General features: G+C 40.0%; 1 protein-coding gene across 1 annotated transcript in view; it reads left to right on the top strand.

The window, feature by feature from the left end:
- Positions 1–20,847, top strand: part of LOC138621115 (neuropilin-2-like) — a 91,382-nt gene extending 70,535 nt beyond the window's left edge. Inside the window, exons 14-18 of the mRNA XM_069698929.1 lie at positions 4,333–4,601; positions 4,760–4,856; positions 6,651–6,683; positions 17,548–17,610; positions 18,988–20,847. Of these exons, the coding sequence (XP_069555030.1) occupies positions 4,333–4,601; positions 4,760–4,856; positions 6,651–6,683; positions 17,548–17,610; positions 18,988–19,316 (791 nt within the window). The 3' untranslated portion in view covers positions 19,317–20,847. The remainder of the gene's footprint in view (positions 1–4,332; positions 4,602–4,759; positions 4,857–6,650; positions 6,684–17,547; positions 17,611–18,987) is intronic.
- The last annotated feature ends 1,857 nt before the right edge of the window (positions 20,848–22,704 follow it).

Raw genomic sequence — 22,704 nt, 5'->3', positions numbered from 1 at the left:
TCTTTTGGTATAATAGTTTCACTTTCTCTAACCTAGTTTGCTACTTCTTTTTGGGTTTTTTTGCTTTTCTTTTCCACATTTCCTCTTAGTCCACAACTTTTTTCTTTGTGTCTTTTTGAAGTTATACTCCTTCCCCATATTTTGTTCATTTTCACTTCATTACTGTATTTTATACTTGGAGCGTCTTTTTCTCCTTTAATTGTCTTACTTCAGTCACCTTGTTTGCTCTTTTTCTGCCTTCTTTTCCTTACCCTTACAGCACCCTGCGTCTTTCCTTCCTTCCTTCCTTTAGAAGTCATTCACCTCTTTTTCAAATCTAACTCATAGTACTTTATATAATTTCTGTATTTTCCCATCTCTTTTCACCTGCAGCCGTCTCACTCCATCACACTGATCACCTCTTTCTCTCCTCACTGACCTCTCCTCCATTTCCCTCAGTGCTACTTGCCTTTTTCCACATCTGTCCATCTTTAATAGGAGAGCAGGAGGATAACCAAGACTGTTTTATCAATCACACACACACACACACACACACACACACACACACACACACACACACACGCGCGCGCGCGCACACACACACACACACACACACACACACACACACACACACACACTCTTACTGTACTTACACACCCATAAGGTGCACATACATCGCCCACAGCGGTCAGATAAGTCAGATGATGGCTTTGACAGAAGTGCTGCCTTAGCTCTACAGCTCTCCCGGAGGCTCAACTCACACTCCCACACACACACACACACACATACACTGAACTCACCCCCACTCAAGGTGGGACTGTCTGTGTGTTGAACACTCGGAGTGTGTGGGTTTGTTTCACACACGACCTTGCCATCCAGCAAGGTTTTCTTTGTATCTGTTGAAACCATCCAGTTCATGGTTGACTGAACAGCTCCTTCATAAACAGACAGGGCCGTGACACAAGGCGAAGCTCTACATCTCGCTAGGCTGCTGCTGCACGAGTACGAATATGTGCATGCTCCTGCAAACAGGTTCACGTACACACGCGTATGTATGCGCCCTTGTGGGTGTATGCCTGCCTGTGTGTGAGTGTGAGTAATTGACTTAGCAGCGTCCCTGTCTCCGTGTTTGACAGCAACATGACATTAAGTCTTGTTCTACTGCAACATTAGCATGGCACCCTGTCTGAAAGCTGTCTCGATATGCGAATCAAAACCCCATCCCTCGTCATTAGGAGCCCTTTTAGGGTTTTAAAGGAGAAAATCCGACCTGAGCAGAGCACAGAAGTTATTCTTTTGATCTCGGATATGTTGAGACTGAAATTATTTACTCTGTAAAGACTCACTGAAAGAAACCCTGGATGGTAGTAATTGTTCGAAGTCAAATAACAGTATTGATACAGAAGAAGGGTTTATAGAAAGTAAACGGAGATAATCAACACACTAATCTTTGTTTTGCATCGAAGTCCGTTATGTGATCCAAGAAGTTAAACTGCAATGCAAAATATAATAACAATAATAATAATAATAAACTTTATTTGTATAGCACCTTTCATACAAGAGATGCAGCTCAAAGTGCTTCACAGCAAGAAAATGACATGCAGTGTTTCACATAAAAACAAATACAAGGGAACATTTTAAAATATTGAAAAGAAATTAGATAAAACATAAGAAACAGATAAAAAAGCATAAGAAACAGATAAAATGCATAAAAATGAATACAGGTAGACTTGATTTGGGTCATTCTCTGGGATTCAATTTATGATATGAAGTAGCATAAAAAGCAGTTGTAGCAGTTGTACGTCTTGTAATAATCATCTGTTTCTATTATTACATCTCACATTACACTCAGGGCCCGTGTGAAACCTAAATGCACACACATACATGCATATGATATCCACTCACTCTAAGCGGCAACCAGCAGTGACGTCACTGATTGGCTTGTGAACGGCCGTTATGAAGCCTCGAGTTCAGATATTGTCCGGCACCATCGTGCTAGTTCGGAGCGGTTTGGAGCCAGAAGTGACCACATTTGGATGAGCTTTAGGGTAGCAAGCAGTCAAAGCATCAAACAGACAAGCCACCAGAAACACGGCTTTTTGGGCTTCTTTTCTAATAAATGACAGGATGTTCCACCAGAAAATTAATAAGAAGGAGCAACTTTAGCTATCAAACACCGAAATAACTTGTGGAAAAAATGTATTGACTTCATATTTCATGAGAGAAGTTGAATGGGAGTCTATGGAGCCAGAGGCTTTTTGGAGCCAACCTCTAGTGGCACTCGATGGCATTGCAGCTTAAGGCACTTCCGTATCGGCCTATTTGTCAGACCAAGAAGCTACGTCCAGTTTTATATACAGTCTATGATTGATAAGGAAGGGAAGGGAGGAAAAACAAGGGTTGAATTAAAGAGATAAATGACAATATTCGTAGTTTTGCAATGAATTCCTTCTTGTGATCCAAGAGGTGCAACTGCGATGCAAAATATAATAATCAGCTCTCTCACGTTACACATTACGCCCAGCATTGTTTGAAACCTAAATACAGACAGATACATATTGTGTACTTTTTCCTTCAAACTTAGAAAGGATACATATACATAAGGATACATGAAGGGACATATACAAAGAAACTGCACCTGGTTACACACATGCAAAACAATGAACAAATACACACGAGACACTGAGAGGTAGACACACACAATGAGTGACAGATGAACTCACAAACACAAACATGCACACAAAGATATAAACATAAACAAAGATATCTAAAATTGAACTAACACTCATGTAAACAGACAGCAACACACACACACAGACATCCACACATTTCCCTCCTTCCCTCCCTCAGAGCCTATTCTACATCCCTGCCTATCCCTCCCATGGAGAGTTGTTAATTAATTCCCTCCCTTTGTACGTTCACCAAGATCAAACGCGGAACGACAGAAAAACACTGCAACTTTTCTCTAACTGTACTTAATGAGCAACGGTAATTTAGGTCCCCCTTCTTTCTTTTTTTTTTCATTGCCTCCACAAATCCATTATTCATTAAGCATGATGTGCTGTAAAAAGCAAATGTTTTTCTTCCTGTCTTAGCTGAGGGAGAGAAAAGATAGATAGATAGATAGATAGATAGATAGATAGATAGATAGATAGATAGATAGATAGATAGATAGATAGATAGATAGATAGATAGATAGATAGATAGATAGATAGATAGATAGATAGATAGATAGATAGATAGATAGATAGATAGATAGATAGATAGATAGATAGATAGATAGATAGATAGATCGTTTTTTTTTTTTTTTTTACCCTTTTGACTTTTGCCTTTTGTTCCTTCTCCTTTCTTTCCCTCTTCTTTTGTCTCTCTCTCCTCATGAGGTGTCACACACAGTGTCTGTCTGTCGATAAAAAGACGATTTGCAGCTCCAGCGAAGCTTTTACTCTCTGGATATAATAGACAAACTAGACAAACAGCCAAACACAGCACCAAGCTAATGATTATGGTTCTGTTTGAGGTGGGGGGGGGGGAAACACTACAGCACTGCCTTTCTTTCTTGCTCACACTTTGTTTGTTCATTCTTTCACTCTTGTCACTCCTTCCTTCGCCTCACCCTCGTTTGCTCTCTGCCCATCTTTCTATTCATTCTTTAAGCTGAGAGTAGAGAAAGGGAGTGAATTAGATTCTTTTTCTTTTTTTTTTTAAACAGAGCGAGTTGGTTTAAGGGAAGGACATAAACACACACACACACATATACAGTGCACATACAGAACCATTGTGACTGTACTGGTATAATGGCTGTGCTGACTAAGTAGCAAAAACGAACAGAATGAGGTGTCAGCAGTCAGAGTGATTAGGTCTGTTTAACAGAGCTGTGTGTTTGTGTACGTGTGTGTGTGTGTGTGTGTGTGTGTGTGTGTGTGTGTGTGTGTGTGTGTGTGTGTGTGTGTGTGTGTGTGTGTGTGTGTGTGTGTGTGTGTGTGTGTGTGTGTGTGTGTGTGTGTGTGTGTGTGTGTGTGTGTGTGTTTTTCAAATGTATCTGTAGCCATTAGCAGCCATGATGAAATGGCCGTCTCATTTGTGGCTAAGCCTCATACCACAGACTGATGGCGGTAATGCGTTAAATTCCAGACAACCACACAACCCACAGCACTGTCACAAATCATAAAATGCATTAAAATGGAACCCATTTAATGAATAAAATGCAAATAGCGCACAGAATGCCATTAATGTGGTGTCATATTTACCTCCCTATGGAAAAAAAATAGTGACGTGCCAGTTTCAAGGCTACTAATTTATCTTCTACTATTATGATAACAATACAATTCTCTTTTTGTTCCATCCTACCAGGTTTTTCAGGGAACTACCTCCACCTGGATGCAGGCGCCCACACCCAGCGCAAGAGAGCCCGGTTGCTGAGCCCCGAGGTGGGGCCAGAGCGAGGTCCACTCTGCCTTTTGTTCTACTACCAGCTCCTGGGGGAGGCGCAGGCCAGCCTGAGAGTCCTGCTGAGGGACAGCGACCAGGAGGAGACCCTGTTGTGGGTCCTGAAGGGAGACCAGGGTCCTCATTGGAGAGAGGGCCGCACCATCCTGCCCCAAAGCCCCAAAGAGTATCAGGCAAGTAGGCTATAGCTGCCATTTACGACTGCATGTGCTGTTATAGATCTTTGCTGCACACGTAAGCATGAACAGAAATACACACTGTTTATCCATCGCTGTGTTCTAAATAAAGAAACTAATACATTATCGAAAATGTCTCTTTGTCTCTCCTCTAGGTGGTATTTGAGGGTTTTTTTGATCATCCAACAAGAGGACACATCAGAATAGACAACATCCACATGAGCAACAGCATTGAGCTGGAGCAGTGCACACGTAAGTCCCACATGAGAGCCTGTTTCCACATTTATTAATATGCTGGTCAGTGTGTCTGTATATGATTCTCTCACACAGGCACACCAGACCTTTTATTCTATGTTTTCACCAGAGACCAGATGAGAGAGAGTCAAGAGGGGAAAAAAATCATAATATTTCTCGTTTACACGCACGCACGCACGCACACACACACACACACACACACACATCGGAAAAGAAAAATATATATATAAAAAAGAAAGTAGGCCACAAACGGCCTTTGGGCATGGATTCTAATCTATCTTTCATTATATCTCCCTCTCTCTGTCTCCTTAAGTCTTTTCCTATACCATCCCATCCTACCGTTTCTTCATGCTTCTCATCTCTCATTTTATCCATCCCATAGTATCGTCTTCCATCCAGCCTCAGCCGTCAAGCACATAAAATAATGTGTGTGCCCGTGCATGATCAGAGAGCAACATGTAGCTGTGATTAAAATACCAATGAGACTTTTATGACTATTGACTTTGCTTTCTGTGACCATTACAGTTGTTTTGCTTGGAAAATTGTACATTTACATGCGCAGCTTGTGCTCTGACAACTTTTTTTTTTAAGATGTGTCTTGTTATAAATGCATGGGGTTAGAAAGATGTGGGCTTTTAGTTATCAACTTGTGATATAAGAATTGTAGGATCCATAATGTTTCAAGCTTGGCTCCTCTGTTTAGGAACTTAAAACCAGAATATATCTCTGCCTTTGTTGTTTCCACTTTGTCCGGGTTTCATAAGTGATCCAAGCACAGACTCATGGGGGCTTTTATCTGGGATAACATACTCTTATGTCTTTCACTTTTCCCACCAGTTTGTTTTCACCATTCTCTCTTTTTTTTTTTTTTTATTCCACTTCCTTCTTTTTTTTTTTCTATTTTCTCACTTTCATAATAGATGTCACATCCTCCGGCAAATAATAAACAGCAGTAAATTTCAGTCCATGTTCCCATGACCCTTTAACTTACCTCTACCCTTCCTTTCCCATTCCTTAATTTCCCATTTCTTCACCCCGTCCCTCACCCTTTTCACCCCTTCTTTCTTTTCTTTTCTTTTCTTTGAGTGAAAAAGGATAGAAAAACAACAAAATAAAGAGAAATCACAGGAAGGAGAAACAGAATGACAAAGAGAAATTGAAAACAAGTGAAAAATGACAGACACACCAAGACAGACACTTAGAGAGACAGACCTCCCCTCTTCCAACCCCTTTTGTTTTGGCCTTTTTATTTTCTATTCATTTTGTAAAAAATAACTGTCATCCTGGAAGATTTGCCTTTAGACTCTTAAACTATCTCTGAACTCAACAAATCTTTATTGATTTTCTCAAAAAAGAGTAACAGACGCCTGAGCAAAGAGCCAGTGCAGTGCAATTTTGCAACTATATTAAAATGCATTTCTGTGAGCAGTCGTTGAAAATATCACCACCTGTTTAATCATCTAAATATGCCACAGCACACTGAGAGATTAAGAAAATCCCAAAGATAATGGTTTTTCTGTATAATATATTACAAAGGGATACTTTAGGAGGGAATATTTAATAAAAATCATATTTAGACAAATGGTATTTTGGTTTAGTAGAGTTAGTGACTGATTGATAAGTAAAAAGAGGACAGAAGTTTCATCTTAAATTTGAATCACCAAATGATTTATATCAAAATGGTTCTTTTCAGTGCACTCAAAAGAAGTGTGACACATATCCCTTCAGGTTTATTCTTCATCGTCGTACCTATCATTTACAATAACATTTGTTTTTTTCTTTCTTTTCCAGAGCCGTTCCCTGCCTTAACTCCTGGCATATCCAGTAAGTTCTGCTTCCTGTGCATTTCTACTTCCTGTGCCAACATGTCTGTGCTTCCTGCTTGTTGCTTAGCTCAGCTCAGCTCAGCTCGCAGCAGTACACTGGCCCTGAGTAGCCTTGTTAGCGCATAAGACGTGTTACCATACAGTCCCCTGCAGTACATATAGTTAAACAGACAGGAGCTTAAGTTTGATTTACCACATAATTTCCAAACTAAGTCTAAATGTGGTTTTTGTACATGTGATTCTTTTAAATTATATCCGCATAACCAAGTTGAAACAGTGTGTAACACTGTAAGAGTGAGAGTACATATATTTTATAGCTGATTTTAACATGCAGATTTGATCCACATAGTGACAACATTGCAACTCGCTGGAATGAGTCCACTGCATTTTTAAAGCATGACTCCCTGCATGCTGTGCTGATTCTATTTATGTAGTTCGGATTGAAAATGAGACTTTTCACCACATAAACAAATAGACACATGAGCATTTACTACAACAACAGCAAGACAGGCAGAGTTACATCAGGGTGTCTTTAAGCGTGTGCAGGGCACCCTACTGCGTGTGATCTGTCACTGGTGTACACGTTGTGTTTCTCCGTGTATGCACAGTGAATTACTGAAGTTGTGTTGATTTTCAAATGCTGCTAATGGTGGATGGCTTATCAAATAACATAAGGAATGAAAGTTAGTCTTAAGTTTATCATGAGGTCAGGGTTAACTTGCTTTATGTGGTCTTTTTCTCTGTTCATCAGTGAATTTAAACGCAGATCTGTTTTTGTTACGGTCTATCAGTTCCTCCTGCACACTTAACTGTAAAGAGTTATTGCTTATAATTTATTTATTTATCTTGATATGTTCTCATTCTGCAGTACACACCATCTTTTGCGGTGACACCAACCCCTTCAGTCCTTCTTCCTTTGGTTCTCTCTGCTTCTCTTCTTCTTTTCCACTCTGCTCCTCCCTCTTTTGTGTTTCCTTTTTCATTATTTTCTTCCTTTGTCTTACCTTCTTCACCTCTTCTCTCCTCCTCGTCTGGTTGTTGGTCTATTACTGAGCCCAGCCAGTTCCTGAAATCCCCTGCATGAAGTGCCGAGCCAACTTCCCTTTTCTTCTCTTCCTTTTTTATCCTTCATCCTTAAATTGGCCAGTCTGAAGGAAGATAAAAAGGTTCAGGCAGATGCTCGTTTATTTTCAAAGTCTGGGTTGGGAGCTGAACCACTGCCTGTGTGTGTGCTTTTGTTCAGAGAAACACATGTAAATACTGCGTTTTTTTTTTTTTTTAAAGAGCTGACCTTCAGTATAGAGATATTATTCCACATATTAAAACATATTTGATCACTCTGAGAAGCATGTCAGGACTTAGGTGATGTTAATTATGTTGCTTTTTAATTGGTGATTTGGATAAATTTCTTTAGTGTATATGCAGATACTGCAGATAATGTTTGTTTTTGTTTTTTTTAACCTGGGGACTTAAGCACAATAATTTCGGCTGTGTGATTACCATTACAACACTTTCATTCCGTTAGTAGACACATGGTACACAATGTTAGTGTTAAAAATGAGCAGTTGTAGCAGACAAGAGAACAACATGGTACTCTTAACTTAGCTCAGCTCAGTGTGTGCGTGCGTGTGCGTGCGTGTGCGTGCGTGTGCGTGCGTGTGTGTGTGTGTGTGTGTGTGTGTGTGTGTGTGTGCGTGCGTGCGTGTGTGTGTGTGTGTGTGTACAACTGGTCCTAGTATGTGAATAGATCAAAAACATTCTTTGAATACTGTCAGATACTCGAGCAGTTCAATAAAAGCATAAATACCTTTCCAAAAATAGTAAAAGCCAACAGAGAAACCCAGGAAAGTAAAATCACCTGTCTAATACCTAAAGTATTTGACTTAATCCTTGCGGGTTTATTAGACTATTGAATCCTGAAGAGCTATCATGTGATTCCCAGCATGACAACAGAATCGCTTCTGACATGCAGGATGTTTTTATTAGCCTGAAGGTTACATTTCTCCTTTGGGATACTTATTAAAAAGTGATCCAAGACCCAAAATGTTTCTCTTTGGATGAGTGAATGTAGTTGAACCTTAGTCAAGACTAACTACATTTATTAGAAACAGGTCAGTTGTTAATCATTGTTGTCAGTGTCTTGATGTGAAGTTGTAGTTTCTGACACTTTTAAAATTCATTATGAGAAGCATATTGTAGTTTTAATCACCGGTCAACTGGGGTTTCTGCAAGTATCCAGCAGGTTGAAAATTAAGTTGAAGTTAGATTTTGAGGGATTTTTGCATAAAATATCAAGTTAATTTGAGGAGAATTAAATTGAGTTTAACTTGCCCTTTGGTAGGGACACAAGTAACAGAATCTGCCAAGTGGAGTAAAACAATTAAAAAAAAATGTATTATTAAATAAAACAAAGATTCATCTTATGTAGAAACTTGGAGAGACATTTCAAAGAATCTCTCCATAAGCTTGATTACATGATAATTGTTTAGGTTCTTTTTTGTATCCGTTGCAACCAAATTGTCATTCTTCTGAGAAGACATAGCTGCTTTTCTCATTGAGATATTTTCAGGCAAGGTTACTGATGTGTGAAGTGAGAGATTCGGAAACTCTTGTGACCAAACTTCCTTGAAAGCCACAAATTTTAGCTTTGGTAATGGTGCTCTTGAGACATCCAATTCCTTTTCCTCTTTCCTCCCCCGAAAAGCAAAGTATTGGTCAATTTTTTCAGCCCTGGAAATTATCTGTCTCTTAATCCACCGGTGGGAAGGCACTCCACGCAGGCTGCTTAGAGCGCAGCTTTACAATCAAAGCCAATTTTAAACCCTTAAAGAGTACGTCTGAACTTAAAAAAAAAAAAAAAAAGTAAATTAAGCTCACTGGTTTCCTTGAGGTTCTGCTTTCCACATCTCCTTCTTCTCTCATTTCATTATTTCTCTCCTCCGTCTCCTCTCCATCTACCTCTTCCTCACCTCTGTCTGCTATCTTCCTTCCTTTCTTACTTGCTAATGTTGCTTCTTTCTTTCATTTATTCTCTTCTTTCTTTTCCTGTCTCTCTCTCTCGTCTATAACCTCTCTCTCAGCGGATTTCTTTCACAGAGAGTTGACAGAGTATTGAAGTTTCAGACAAACCCTTTAATGCAGGATTAAAGATATCATGGCAGGATTAGCTCCCTCCCTTCACTTCTTCACCCCTCCCACCCTCTCTCCTCTCACTTTCTCCCACCCCTCTCCATTTCACTCCATTCTTTCTTCCAATAATGCCTTCTACTTATCCTTTCTCTACCCCTGTAATTTCTCTCTTTCGCTCTCCATCACTTTCTCTCCCCAGTCGACTTCAGTGTGATCTTGCCCTGATAAAAAAAAAGAAAGCTGCATCCTACCAAATACAACTTCTTAACACTCCCCACCCTTTGTTGAAGTCAGCCAGTCACTGCATAATCAAGGCTTTGCATTCTCTGAGCGAACTTGAACGCATGGCATGGGCCTTTGCGTGTCAATGGGCGGCTTATGCTTGTGACGTTTGCATCAATCGAAGAATACTATGTGCAAAAAACAAATGTGCATCAGCATCTTCCATGAGAAATGGAGTCTTTAATTGAATTACAATATGGTATTGGATGTTTTAATATTGACAAAGTGAGCTAAATCTGAAAGCTGAAAGTCTGTTTTTGCCTGATTTTGACATTTTAAGTGTATTTAAATAAAAGAAAGGCACAACAATTTCAGCACACCCATTAATTGACTATTCACTCACTTAGTCACTGTTGCTCGGCCTGTCAAGCTTTCTGTTCTCACAAATCATATATGCAGCTTAATACGATGTCAGTGGTGTATTTACGTTTTGGAATCTTTAAAAAAAAAAAAAAATTGGTTCCTCAGACCAACGCCTGAGGAGTTTATTAGCTGTATCTAGATAGCTCATGTTCATGTTTGCCAAAATAAGTCTTACTTGATGTTAGGCCAATGCTACATTTCCCAGGTAATAAGTCACATCCTCACTATCCATGTTAACAACATTGAAATACACAGCTCTTGTATTGCAGTTCAGAGATAGTTCATCTTAATGTTAGCCTATTTTTACTCAACATTATTAAACATGATGAGGAAAATGTAATATCAGGTAGAACATTTCAAATGTAATATTTAAAATACAGATAGGCCGGCTAGTCTGTACGCTAAGTAGGCCTAGCTAAAGTAATGTTGTTAGTTTATCAAGTGTACAACAGCCTCGTAGCCTAATAGTTTTTGTTTTAGCTAATAAGCTAGTTAGCCAGACAGGCTAATGATGCAGTATAGATAACCGTACTGTACAAACCATTTTCTATTTTTTTTTGCGTGTGCAGTTTTGGAAAGGCTAAAAGAATAGGGCACTTTAAGACACCTTCTTAAAATACTATGTGGAGGAATTCAAAGCTTGACAGACCTGCTATATCGCCGACCTTGTCACAATTTGAAATGGGTTTAGTGAACAATGAATCATGCTGCCTTCAAATGGAACTCATGAGCTCATGGTTACAACATTGGAAGTCATGTTTGCGGTATGCTTGGTGATCAGTTGTTAAGTCATGAGAACACCACTGCTGGGGAACGGCAACATGGACAGCGGCTAGAAGCCACAAAGGCTAACAGTGTAGCAAGCTAGCAGGCATGTAAAGTAATGCAGGAAATGCAGAGGTATAATGTCAGAGGAAGAAGATGAGGACATTGGGAAGCTCAACATTTTTCTAAAAGTACAATATATCAACTTATCATCCAACAACAAATTAACTCTCATAGCCTCCGCCATTTCCTGAAACGTCAACAAACCTGTCCCAACTCGTGAATTCTGAGTTTTCCGAAAATTCAGAGGTCGTGAATACTACAAGACTGTTATTGTGAACATGGTAATTACCCCATTTGAAGGCAGCATCAGACAATCAGCAGCTTTTAACTCAACAATGCCGTCTGCATGCTTGCCTCGCTCATCTACTGAGCCGACCAGTAATGTGTCCTCCTGCCCTCCAGGGGGTGCCATATCTGGGATGGAGCCCACAGTAGAAACGGTGGAGGTGCAGCCGGTCCCTGCCTACTGGTACTATGTGTTGGCGGGAGGCGGCGCCCTCCTGCTGCTGGTCACTGTGACCGTGGTGGTGACACTGTGCTGCCATCGGTACCACTGGGCGACCAAGAAGACCAGCAGTAGCCATCATCATTCAGTGATGTACCACAACAGCCAGCAAAACTGTTACCAGAACCAAAACCCCAGCTGTAATCTGATCCACAGCCCTGACCAAAACCACCTGTACCCAGGTACCGGGCCAAGTCTTGAACCCATGCTGACCGTAACACTGGAGAAAGATGACAGCTATGACTCCCGGTGTTGAAATGACTGGACTCAACTGAATTTTATTAGAATGCTTTGTTCAGTTAAAGCGATCGAGGAGCGTGGAAGCTCCCTGACATGAATGAGCAACAGCAGCATTCAGCATAATCACCACTCTTCTGATGAGAATCTACATGGTTCCTGTGGCTGATGACTGATCGAATTAACTGATCAGGAAAACCTGTTTGCCTGAAACTGAAGTCCTGACATTAAATGACCCCTCACTGAAGAGAGTACTGGAGATAAAGTCTCCATTTTTGATGGCTGAAGACGGTATTTTTTTTCTGATGTTCTTAAGAGTGTACTGGCCTCTACATCTGCAACCGCATCCTGGACATGAGCTGGATCATGAACAGAGTAAATCACAGGCAGACAGGTAGACCGTGGACAATACATATTGCTTGTACGTGAAGTGTACAATGATATACTTCTCTCTTCTATAAATGTCAGAGCAGGATATGTCTGTCTGCCCTGATCTGATCTGCAGCCTGGACACTGTCTACCTCCAAATGACAGAGAGTGGATGTATACACAGGGATAGAGGACACACTGTGTTTGTGTGCTGCATTAAGAGTGATGGCTATTTCTTTGGGACTGAATGAAGCTGCAGTTTGTTTGTCCACATTGAGAGTTTGAGAGTGACAGGGCCAGATAAATGAAAAATAAAAAAAGGGAAAAGCAAAGGAAGAAATGGTGTTGTCCATCCATATGTAAAAGATAGACGGCAACATATCCACAGTGAGACAGCTTACATCACATCAAAACACAAAGGCTCAAAGATGCGCTCCAATATATGCACGGACACTTTGAAGACTTTTCAAGACCCACATGTTACCTTGAGTGCATTTTTCATTACATCCTGGATATGCCTTTTTTTTAAAATATATATATATTGTGCTGTAAAACTATTACCCTCTTCAGAATGAGGTAGTGCCTCCGTGTCAAATATGAGTATGAATGATGCTGTTTTACTCTACAGTTTGCTGCCTTGACCTCATGGATAATCCAATGCCTGTGTCTGTTAATGTTCAAATTAAACGTCTTTGTACGTCCTGCTTACATTAGACTGGGTGAATGAAACAAAACCAAAACATCTGAAGGTGGAGGCATGCCGTCTTTGCTGTCTGTACAACAAATCTTTATTTTGTGGACTTAATATATTACACAATTACATTATAAAGTCAAACATTTCTGTACATTGGCCTGCTATCCTGAAAAAAGAAATCATACATTTGGCTATAAAATGACCAGTTTTTCTTCTATTTATCAAATAAGACCAAACATGCTGTGACAAAGAGCATCTTACTTATGAAGCCTTTAAAAAAAAAAAAAATCATTTATCAGCTCTGTTGTTAGTGTTTTTGGTCTTTTCAATAAAGTAAGACTGTCATATTTTTTAAACTACCTATATATGTATGTATTGGCATCAATCACTTCATATCCCCCTGAGTTCATAGAGTAAGCAGTGTAAGTGTGCGTGAGCATTTACTCAACAGGTGTAACGTGATGCATTTCTGCAAAGTTGTTATGTATTTTTTTTGCAGTTGGGTAATAACATTAGCACTTTTCTTCTTAATATTAAGTTACTGAAGGTTGATTGATAATTTCATAAATTTACTGTGAAACTTTTGAATAATAAGTTGACTAATGTGCTTGTTTTAAATAGGTCTACATGTGTTTCTGATGTTTAATAGTCACACAATGGTTGTTGTTTTATATACAGGCGGGATTATGTTGATTCTATTCACTGAGATGATCTTAATAACTTTTTCTTGACTTTCATTTGATGTCAATCCCTGAAGTTGGAGCTCTTTCGAAACAGCAAATGTTTGTCCCTCATTAAGAGCATCCAGTTAAATTCCGAGGTACACAAAACTGAAGCAAATCAATATGTTTTGTGATCGAGAAGCCCTGTATCATCCCTATTCAGATCCACATTGTGAAATTGGATGTTCTGGACTTCTCAGCAGTTCACCATCCTGTGTTGTGTACCTCCCCCTCTACATCATTTTGTTCATGCCCAAATCCCCCGGCCCTTTTATCAAAACCCGCCTGTTCCTATTCTACTGCTTCCCTTCATCGCAAATCCTCCCAGTAAAAACCACAGGAGATAAAATGAGAAGCAGAATTGGAGGGGAGCAAAATCTCTCAGAAGAGAAGGGCCCATTAAGTGAGCCCCCTTTCTCTCCAAAGAATGCATCCAGAGATGGATGGAGATGAAAGAAGTAAAAAAAAAAAAACCTACTCTATACTTTCTAAAGATAGATTTTTTTTTTCCTTTTACTCTAAGAGGGAGGCTAACAGGGAGGCAGGTTGGGGTTTGGATTGAAGGAGCGAGAGAGAATCGAAGGAGGAGGGCAGGTTGTTTCAAACACAAAAGCAGATGAAAGAAGTCTTTTGGCAGAATAGACAGTGTGATGAAGACACACATTGCATGCTCTGCACACATACACAAGCACACTCCATCTAACCAACACAGACCTGTGCGAGCAAAAAAAAAAAAAAAAAAAAAAAAAGCCAGATTTCCACCGAGCTCTTAAACACAGTCATTTAAATCATTGTTTCGTGCATTTTTTTCACACTGCAGATCTCCTCCATATTGACTTATTTTATCCTACTGTGTCTCATGGAAAGCTGTTTTGTGCTTTAGTCAACAAGTATTTTTGTTATTTTGTGCTTGCATATCCATTTTCTGCCTCCCTCGCTCCTCTGCCTTCCATTTCAATCGACTTGGGTATGATTTACACATTATATGACTCATTCTAGCAGCCCTGTGCCATAACCCAATCAATGTGGGTCTGAATTCAAATACAGGAATGATATATGGCTGTATTTATGTTGTGCTACCCATGCACTTTTCTTTCTCATTCTCTCTCTCTGTCAAACTTTTTGCAAGATTTGGAAAACGTTCTGGCGCCTTTTCATGCGGCGCTTTTAAATCAACTTCCCCTCACTTCCCCTTTTCCATCGCAGACTACTTTGAAGCCCTTTAATATTTCTAATTAGTTAATGGAGCTGATTGCATTCATAAAACCCTGCGGTAAGCATTTATAGCCCTCAGGCCATCTCTGTTTTTTTCCTCTCTTTCCTCCTCCTCTGTTTCCCGGAGAAATATTATCAGTACAAGCACTCTAACAGGTCCTCAGGCCCCCTCTGCAAGTGCGAATGGTGCCAAAGAGCAATTTCGGTCTCTGCCTGAATAAAAAAGACGCCTTTTTTATTTTTCTCTTTTACTAATTGGAGAGGGGAGATAAAATGGGGCTACAGGGAGTTTTAATCTCCTTTCAGATCCATGTGATGATTCTTCTCAGGATCCTAGCCTCAGGGCTTTTAGCCAGGATCATTAGAAAGTGTTCAACAGTCATCCAAAGAGTGTCCAAGCACCTTTTTTTTCCCTCCGGTTTCTTTTGCTATCTCTCCGTAAGTGATTTAATGTTTTGTCAGGCCTGCAGTGATTTCAGTTGACAGCGAGAAAGAACACTTTAGAGCCCGGAGAGTCTGCTATAGGACGACGGTACATTTACACAATAATAAGTCTAGTTTTATATTAGGAGTACGTTTCAGTAAGACCGCCACAAAATATTATAATTACAACATGACTACTGGGATCATTAACCTTAAAAAAACTGCGTTGTTTTTAAATTGAATAACATGAGAGTATAATTTATTTACTAAAACTATTAAGACTATTGTCGACACTATTTGAAGTAATGGTCATAATCTGCTGGCCAATCCGGAGTCATCCAAGCTTGAATGCTTTGAGATGCCTCTGTGGTTGGCTAGATGTTGTTTTTTTTATGCCTGTATTTGACAGCTTTGCTCGCATTTGTCATGTTGTTGTTTTTTTGTTCATTTCAGTGACGTGAAGTCACTAATTTAAGTACATGTTGCGTTCAGAAAAATCAACCTTTACGATGTCATTTTTATCAAATAGATTAATGATGTTGTTTGATTTCTTTATTAATGACTGATTTTTATTGATATAAACCTGTTGAAATCTACGAAGACAGATCATTCTGAAATATGGTCTCAGTAACAGAAGAACTTGAATTAGTTTTGATTCAAGCTGTGGCTACTTTAGATTTGAATAAAAAACCAGCCTTGAAGCACTAAGCTGCTGTAACATTCAACCCCAGCTTCAACTACACCACTGTTACATTACTCTCATGCACTTTCTCTGCCTCCATTAAGAAAAGACCTTTACTTTGTTGTCTTTTCGACTTGCGCTTGATTTCACTGTCTTGCACTTTGAGTACATTAAATATTGAACATGCAAAGCCAATGAAGACACCAATAAATAACCAAATGAGGATATTCTCAACAGCCGAACTCTTGAGATCAAATACACTCCAATTAGCATAGGATTTGTTGGTTGTTGTGATATTTGAATGAAAATTGAAATGCAGTAAATTTCATTAGTTCACTCTCTAATTGAGTTTGCAAATCAATTGTGGGTCAATTAAAAAGAGATTCACTCGGGAAGAGATTCACGCACGTCTTTTATTTGAAGTAAATTACCTCATATTTAATTTATAGGCAAATATTATAGGAGTAAATATAAGTGTTCATTTCTTATTATTCAAAGTTTAAAGTTTGAATTTGAAGTTGGTGCAGGTAGTTTATAGAAGATTCAATCTGGAGATGCCCAAATTGTCTCGTAGACAAATGACCTTATCTATCTAATAAAATGAGGCTCTGTATCTTTTTTTCATTTGACTAAATTAGTTTTTCACCTCTTATCTTCTGAATATCTATTACAGTTTCACGTAATAATCTGTTTTTGGTTCCTTTGCCCTGGCAATAAATGATTATCAGCTGTCCAGATATTGCTTCTTTTTTTTTCTTTTTTTTGCTGGGAATTGTAACGATTGCCTTGAATAAAACTGAACTGAATTGAGCTGCGAAACCCTTCAAAGCCTTGCACTCCAGCCTGCCTCAGAAATTTAAAGTGGTATTTTAGCTTGTTGAATTTCATGGTCTTGGAATAAAAAGAAAATAGATTGTGGTGAATGTGAAAGTAATAAAAGTAATATTTTTCTATGAAACCGTTTTGTGTCTTTTTTCACAGTTCAGTCTCCACTTGTCCTCTCCTCTCCTTATCGCTCTACTAATTCTCTCAATCTCTTGACTCTTTTCAATTCTAAGCAAATAAAAAAGAGCATTGAGGCTTATCACATAATGGAACTCACTGGCTTTATGCAGGTAGTCTGGGTGAAAAATGTAGTAACATTGCATGTTATTTTCCCTCAATAGACTGAGCAGAGAGCAAAATGGTTTATAGGAGATTTTTTCCCTGATCTCCTCAGACAGTTTAAACAAGATCACTCACTCTTTGAGTTGTTTGTGAGCTTGATTTCCATCTACAAGTATAGCTTGTGTGCTGACAACCTATAGAGATGGAGCGATGTTACCACAACATGATGTGGACTCTTGACGAGCTCTGGAGTGACTGCATGGTTGAGATTAATACTGCTATTTTTTTCTGTCTTTTTTTTAACAGATCCCAGGCCTATAGATTTTGGAAAAGATCCTGTGTTCAACCACAAGCCGCCCATCAATGGAGGTGAGGACTCCTCCTCTCCTCTCCTCTCCTCTCCTCTCCTCTCCTCTCCTCTCCTCTCCTCTCCTCTCCTCTCCTCTCCTCTCCTCTCCTCTCCTCTCCTCTCCTCTCCTCTCTTCTCCTCTTCTCTTCTCTTCTCTTCTCTTCTCTTCTCTTCTCTTCTCTTCTCTTCTCTTCTCTTCTCTTCTCTTCTCTTCTCTTCTCTTCTCTTCTCTCTCTCCTCTTCCTCTCTCTCTACCTCTTCCTCTCCTTCTCCTCCTCCTCTCTTCCCAGCCTGAGGCTATACTGGCTGTTTTACACGTCTCATCCAAAGACTAGTGAAATTGGTCTTTAAGCAGAGGCATGCCCATGGCTCTTCGTTTTACTTGTGATTCCACAAGAAAAAACCCTGTGGCAACAGTGACAGACATTCTCTGGTGTGTGTGTGTGTGTGTGTGTGTGTGTGTGTGTGTGTGTGTGTGTGTGTGTGTGTGTGTGTGTGTGTGTGTGTGTGTGTGTGTGTGTGTGTGTGTGTGTGTGTGTGTGTGTGTGTGTGTGTGTGTGAGAGAGAGAGAGAGAGAGAGTTTGAGAGAGCATTCAAAAGTGTGTGTCTATGTGTGCATGTGGTGTGTTTCTCCTCCTCTTTCATGTTCCATGGCAGACAAAGTGAGACAGGCAGCTTCCTTCTGGGCACCTAGAAAAACATCTGTCTGTAACAATCACGGTTTGTGTGTGTGTGTGTGTGTGTGTGTGTGTGTGTGTGTGTGTGTGTGTGTGTGTGTGTGTGTGTGTGTGTGTGTGTGTGTGTGTGTGTGTGTGTGTGTGTGTGCGCGCGCGTGTGTGTGCCCACTCTTCCCTGTTTCCTGCAGCCCCTTGACAGATACAAGATGAATACTTAGCCTTTACCGCACTAAACAAGTCTGTTTACTGTCTGTTTACAGCTTTCTTGTGTGTGTGTCTGTGTGTTTCTACTTGTGCGCCTGTTTCTGAGTGTTCATCTATAAAACACTCTAAATGCAGTACTTAATTGCGAATTGGCTTGTTCATGTGTTTACATTCATGTCTTGGATTAGCCTGATTGCTTTACTAAGTAGTTGCACATACTTCTACACCAACAAGACACATCTGAAAGCACCTTTACATTAATTACTAATTAATTTCATCCAACGTTGCTATTCAAATCGGTAACTACAGAGGTTGAGGTTTACAGAATTAACTGCTCTTGAATATATCCGCCATTTCCTTTGGAAACAGTTTATTTCCTTGAAATGACTTTCGAAAGACAGTTTTTCTTTTTATCACTGAAAATGTTATATTATTAGGCATTCAACATACAGGGTAGTTAGAATGATTCATCGTGTATAAAAACTATTTTTCAAATATTTCCTGTTTTCTCAACAGATTACGTCTTCCCAGGGTGGCCGTCCCCCTTCTCCACCCCCTCCTCCTCTGACGTGGACCCCTCCTCCGTCACGCTGGTGTCAGAGAAAGACAAGGATAACGCCTGGCTGTACACGCTGGACCCTATACTCCTCACCATCATCGTGATGAGCTCGTTAGGCGTCCTGCTGGGAGCAGTTTGCGCCGGACTGCTCCTCTACTGCACGTGCTCGTACAGCGGGCTCTCCTCGCGCTCCTCCACGACGCTGGAGAACTACAACTTTGAGCTGTATGACGGGATCAAGCATAAAGTGAAGATAAACCAGCAGAGGTGCTGCTCAGAGGCATGAGGAAGAGGAGGAGGAGGAGGAGAACTATGGAGCACGATGGGGAAAGACGTGTCCCCTGCAAGAGTGAATTTCTTCTCAGTTTGGACAAAGACGAGAAACAAGCACTATCTGTAATTTCAGTCCCCTCCCTTGTATCCCGCTATTCCCTTTGCTCTGATGTCTGATGGGGTAACATTCAACCCAGAGTTTGCCCCACCTGTTTATGTGCCAGTGGGAACTTGTGATCTTGACCCCCCCCCCTCCCTCACCTACATGCTATGAGGCCTAAACTGGAGGAACATCTGACCCCAGTCTCCCCGACCTACAGTCCCACATCTCCTCCGCCTGCAGGAGAGAGCCTGCTTGATTCTAAAAGCCTGTGAATGAATGAAGGAATGAATAAATGAATATGAATGACAGATCTACCATAGAATATAACCCACCAGCCACTGGAATGAAGTTGAGAAGGAGACGGACTACAGCACCCATGACAGCCTGGACATTTGGACAAATGGCAGCGCAGTCTGGGCTGTTTGGCTAAAATGTTGGGATTCTTGATGAAGACAGGAATTTCATGAATACGTACCCTTGACTGGTACAGAAGGGCAACGCAAGGGTTGTCCTCATCGGCTTGAATTTGAATGTGGCCATGTTTGTGAGGACTTCAGCACCAGTGGACCATTTGATGTGGGTACTTTTGACTTAAATCAACACATATCAAGCGAATGCCTAACCCCTCTAAAAAAAAAAAAAAAAAAAAACATTTTAAAAAGATATCGAATCACACAACTCAAATGAATCTAGATTTCTAATGGTAAAGAAGGAAAAGAGGATGAGAAAAGACATTTCTTTTTCTTTTTTTTTTGTCGCGTTTGTTTCTGAAAGTTTTTTAGATATGAGTTCTGTGAGTTTTCAACGTCCATTAGCCTGCCATTTGGCGCTAGCTCGCTCCTTTGTCTGCCCTTGTTCTGCGCTTTGTGAAACCAGTGGCATAGAAGAGTAATGGTGACTGTTTTTGTTATGTTTTAGACTTGTGTCTCTTTGGAAAAAAAAAAAAAGGTAAAGAAAAGCCAGCTTGAGTTCGTAGCTGCCCCGTAGAGCTCTTATGCCATTTTTAGACTTTTTTTTTTTTAGCATTGTGTTGGACTCCACGGTCTTAACTGTTACTTCAGTCCTTTTCTATTTTGGCACATTTTCCATTACAGATTATTAGTCTTTGCAAAGAGTAGGAGAAAGTTAAAGTAAGACAGAAAATCAGAGGTTTATCAAAATCTAACATGCTGTTATGGAGTCGTGCTTTAGATTCAGTATTCTAGAGTTGGTTTTTGGTATATATCTATATTTTTTTGCTTTTCAGACTGTATGATGCCCAAATGATGGACAGACACTGTGTGAACAAAACGTCAGTGATTGTTTTATTGCAACCTATGGATTGCCAAAGAGCTCTGTATGTGCACGGTGGGGCTGAACAAGTGTTAAAAGAGCCTGGGTGGACTACGAGTGGTGATTCATCCTGCTGTTTGTCCACCAGTCTTAACATTGCCCCCCCCCCCCCCAAAAAAAAAAAAAAAAAAAAAAAAAACTGATTAAAGGCCGCTCAAAAATGGAAGAAGAAAGAATGACTTAACAAGGAGAATGGAAATTGTACCATCGACTTTTTTGGACACACAATCGAGCCTTAAGCTAACCACAGTATACGCTGTATCGGAGGACAGCCATCGAGGAGGGCCAGTGCTGCTGGAGAGACTGATGAACAGGAGGAGACACACCTAGAAACACAAACATGTACACACTGAAAGATACGAGGAGAAGAAAGAGGGAAAAAGATGATGGTTATGTTTACATGCAGGAGAAGCCCCAATGAGTCCAGTAAATCATATATTCAACATAATAACTGCTAAAGATTATGCTCATGTTATCAAAAGCCTCAAAATCAGGTTGCATGCAATCATTTTTATCCAGATTTAAAAAGCTGTCCTTTCTAAGAATCACATTCATTCACCACTATTTGGGTTTTGCTATTTGACTACATTTTGGCACAAAGTTAAGGGTACCCATGGAAATGTTCGACAATTAATAGCGCCATTAAATGTGGTCTTTACGGGCGCATTCCCATAAACAAATCCAAGATTTAGATTTGTTTAAAAAATGGTTTTGGAAATGTTTGTCCTCAATGATACATACAGTGACATTTGAGAAACCGTAAGTGTAAATATAATTCAAGCAAGGTACCTTTAATACTGCCCAGAATATAATTAATTAAATGTAATATAACAGCAAATAATTCTTATGTTAAACACATCTTTTTATCCAAATGTTGTTTTCCTGAAATTAGACTTATGTATAGACAACTAAAAGCAATTTGTGCGATGGGAACAAATGTTAGCCATTTAACCTGTAGCCTACTCACTATTACTTTACCCTGAAGGTTTTGAACGCAACACCACTGGTGAATTATCGGTACATTTTTAATTTCAACATAAAACATTGATAAACAGCAACTAATTATCACATTTATCAACATTTATTTTCCTTCTAGTTGAAATAAACCGCCTGCCATTAAAGATGTTAGTTTTTGTACCATTCGTACTCAGGTTGGTCCTATTTGATTCAGCAGGGGATACTGTGCATGTAAACATAACCAGTGAGACACTGAGGCGACAGACGGGATAGAACAGACGACATACACAGACTGCCAATAAGATAAACAAAATGAAACATGAAACCAGACTCTCATGAGGAGAGGTGGATGATGAGAGAGAGAGAGACAGAGAGAATGACAAGCAAAGACACAACAACAACAACAACAACAACAGCAACAGCAACAGCAGCAGCAGCAACAGGCAGAGCAGGAAAGTCAGTGACCCAGATGGAAATCTTGAAGTGGGAGGACTAGACACTGATCTCTCCCTGTTTTCTTTATCTTTTTCTTTGTCACTCTGCACAGCCTGAGCAGATGAAGTTAAACCCCGGGAAGTCAGTTCTGTGTTTTCTGAATCTGCGAAACATCCAGGTTATGTTGTTGTTCTCTTGGGTGTAAACTGAAAGAGCAAAAAGAAACCATAGGGTGGAAAAAGAGTGAAAGATGTCTCACTTGTTGAATCTTTGCCTGAAGCACCCATTCTTTCTTTTTGTCTTCCTCTCTCATCTCTCCATATTCAAGGGCATGCAGTGCTATAGCGAGGAGGCTTATTGAGATAAAACGAACGAAGAAAATAAAAGGGATTATTAAAAGGTGTTGAAAGGTGGTCAGAAAAGGAGAGACGGAGGAAGGGAACAGTGAAGAGTTGTCTGTCCATCTAGTTGTGTTCTCACTGGACTGTTTTCCAAGTGCCTTGGAGCTCTTTTATTATGTCTCCCTCTTCCCTCTCTCACTCTTTCTCTACTGGTTGTTCCTTTCTCACACAAA

Source organism: Brachyistius frenatus, unplaced genomic scaffold (genome assembly GCF_029030835.1).
Source record: "Brachyistius frenatus isolate BFR_SWC_R1_liver_20210118 unplaced genomic scaffold, ASM2903083v1 Contig_28, whole genome shotgun sequence".
NCBI classification, from domain to species: Eukaryota; Metazoa; Chordata; class Actinopteri; family Embiotocidae; genus Brachyistius; species Brachyistius frenatus.
Note: the sequence above shows the minus strand (reverse complement) of the source record. Positions and strands in the feature narration are given on the sequence as shown.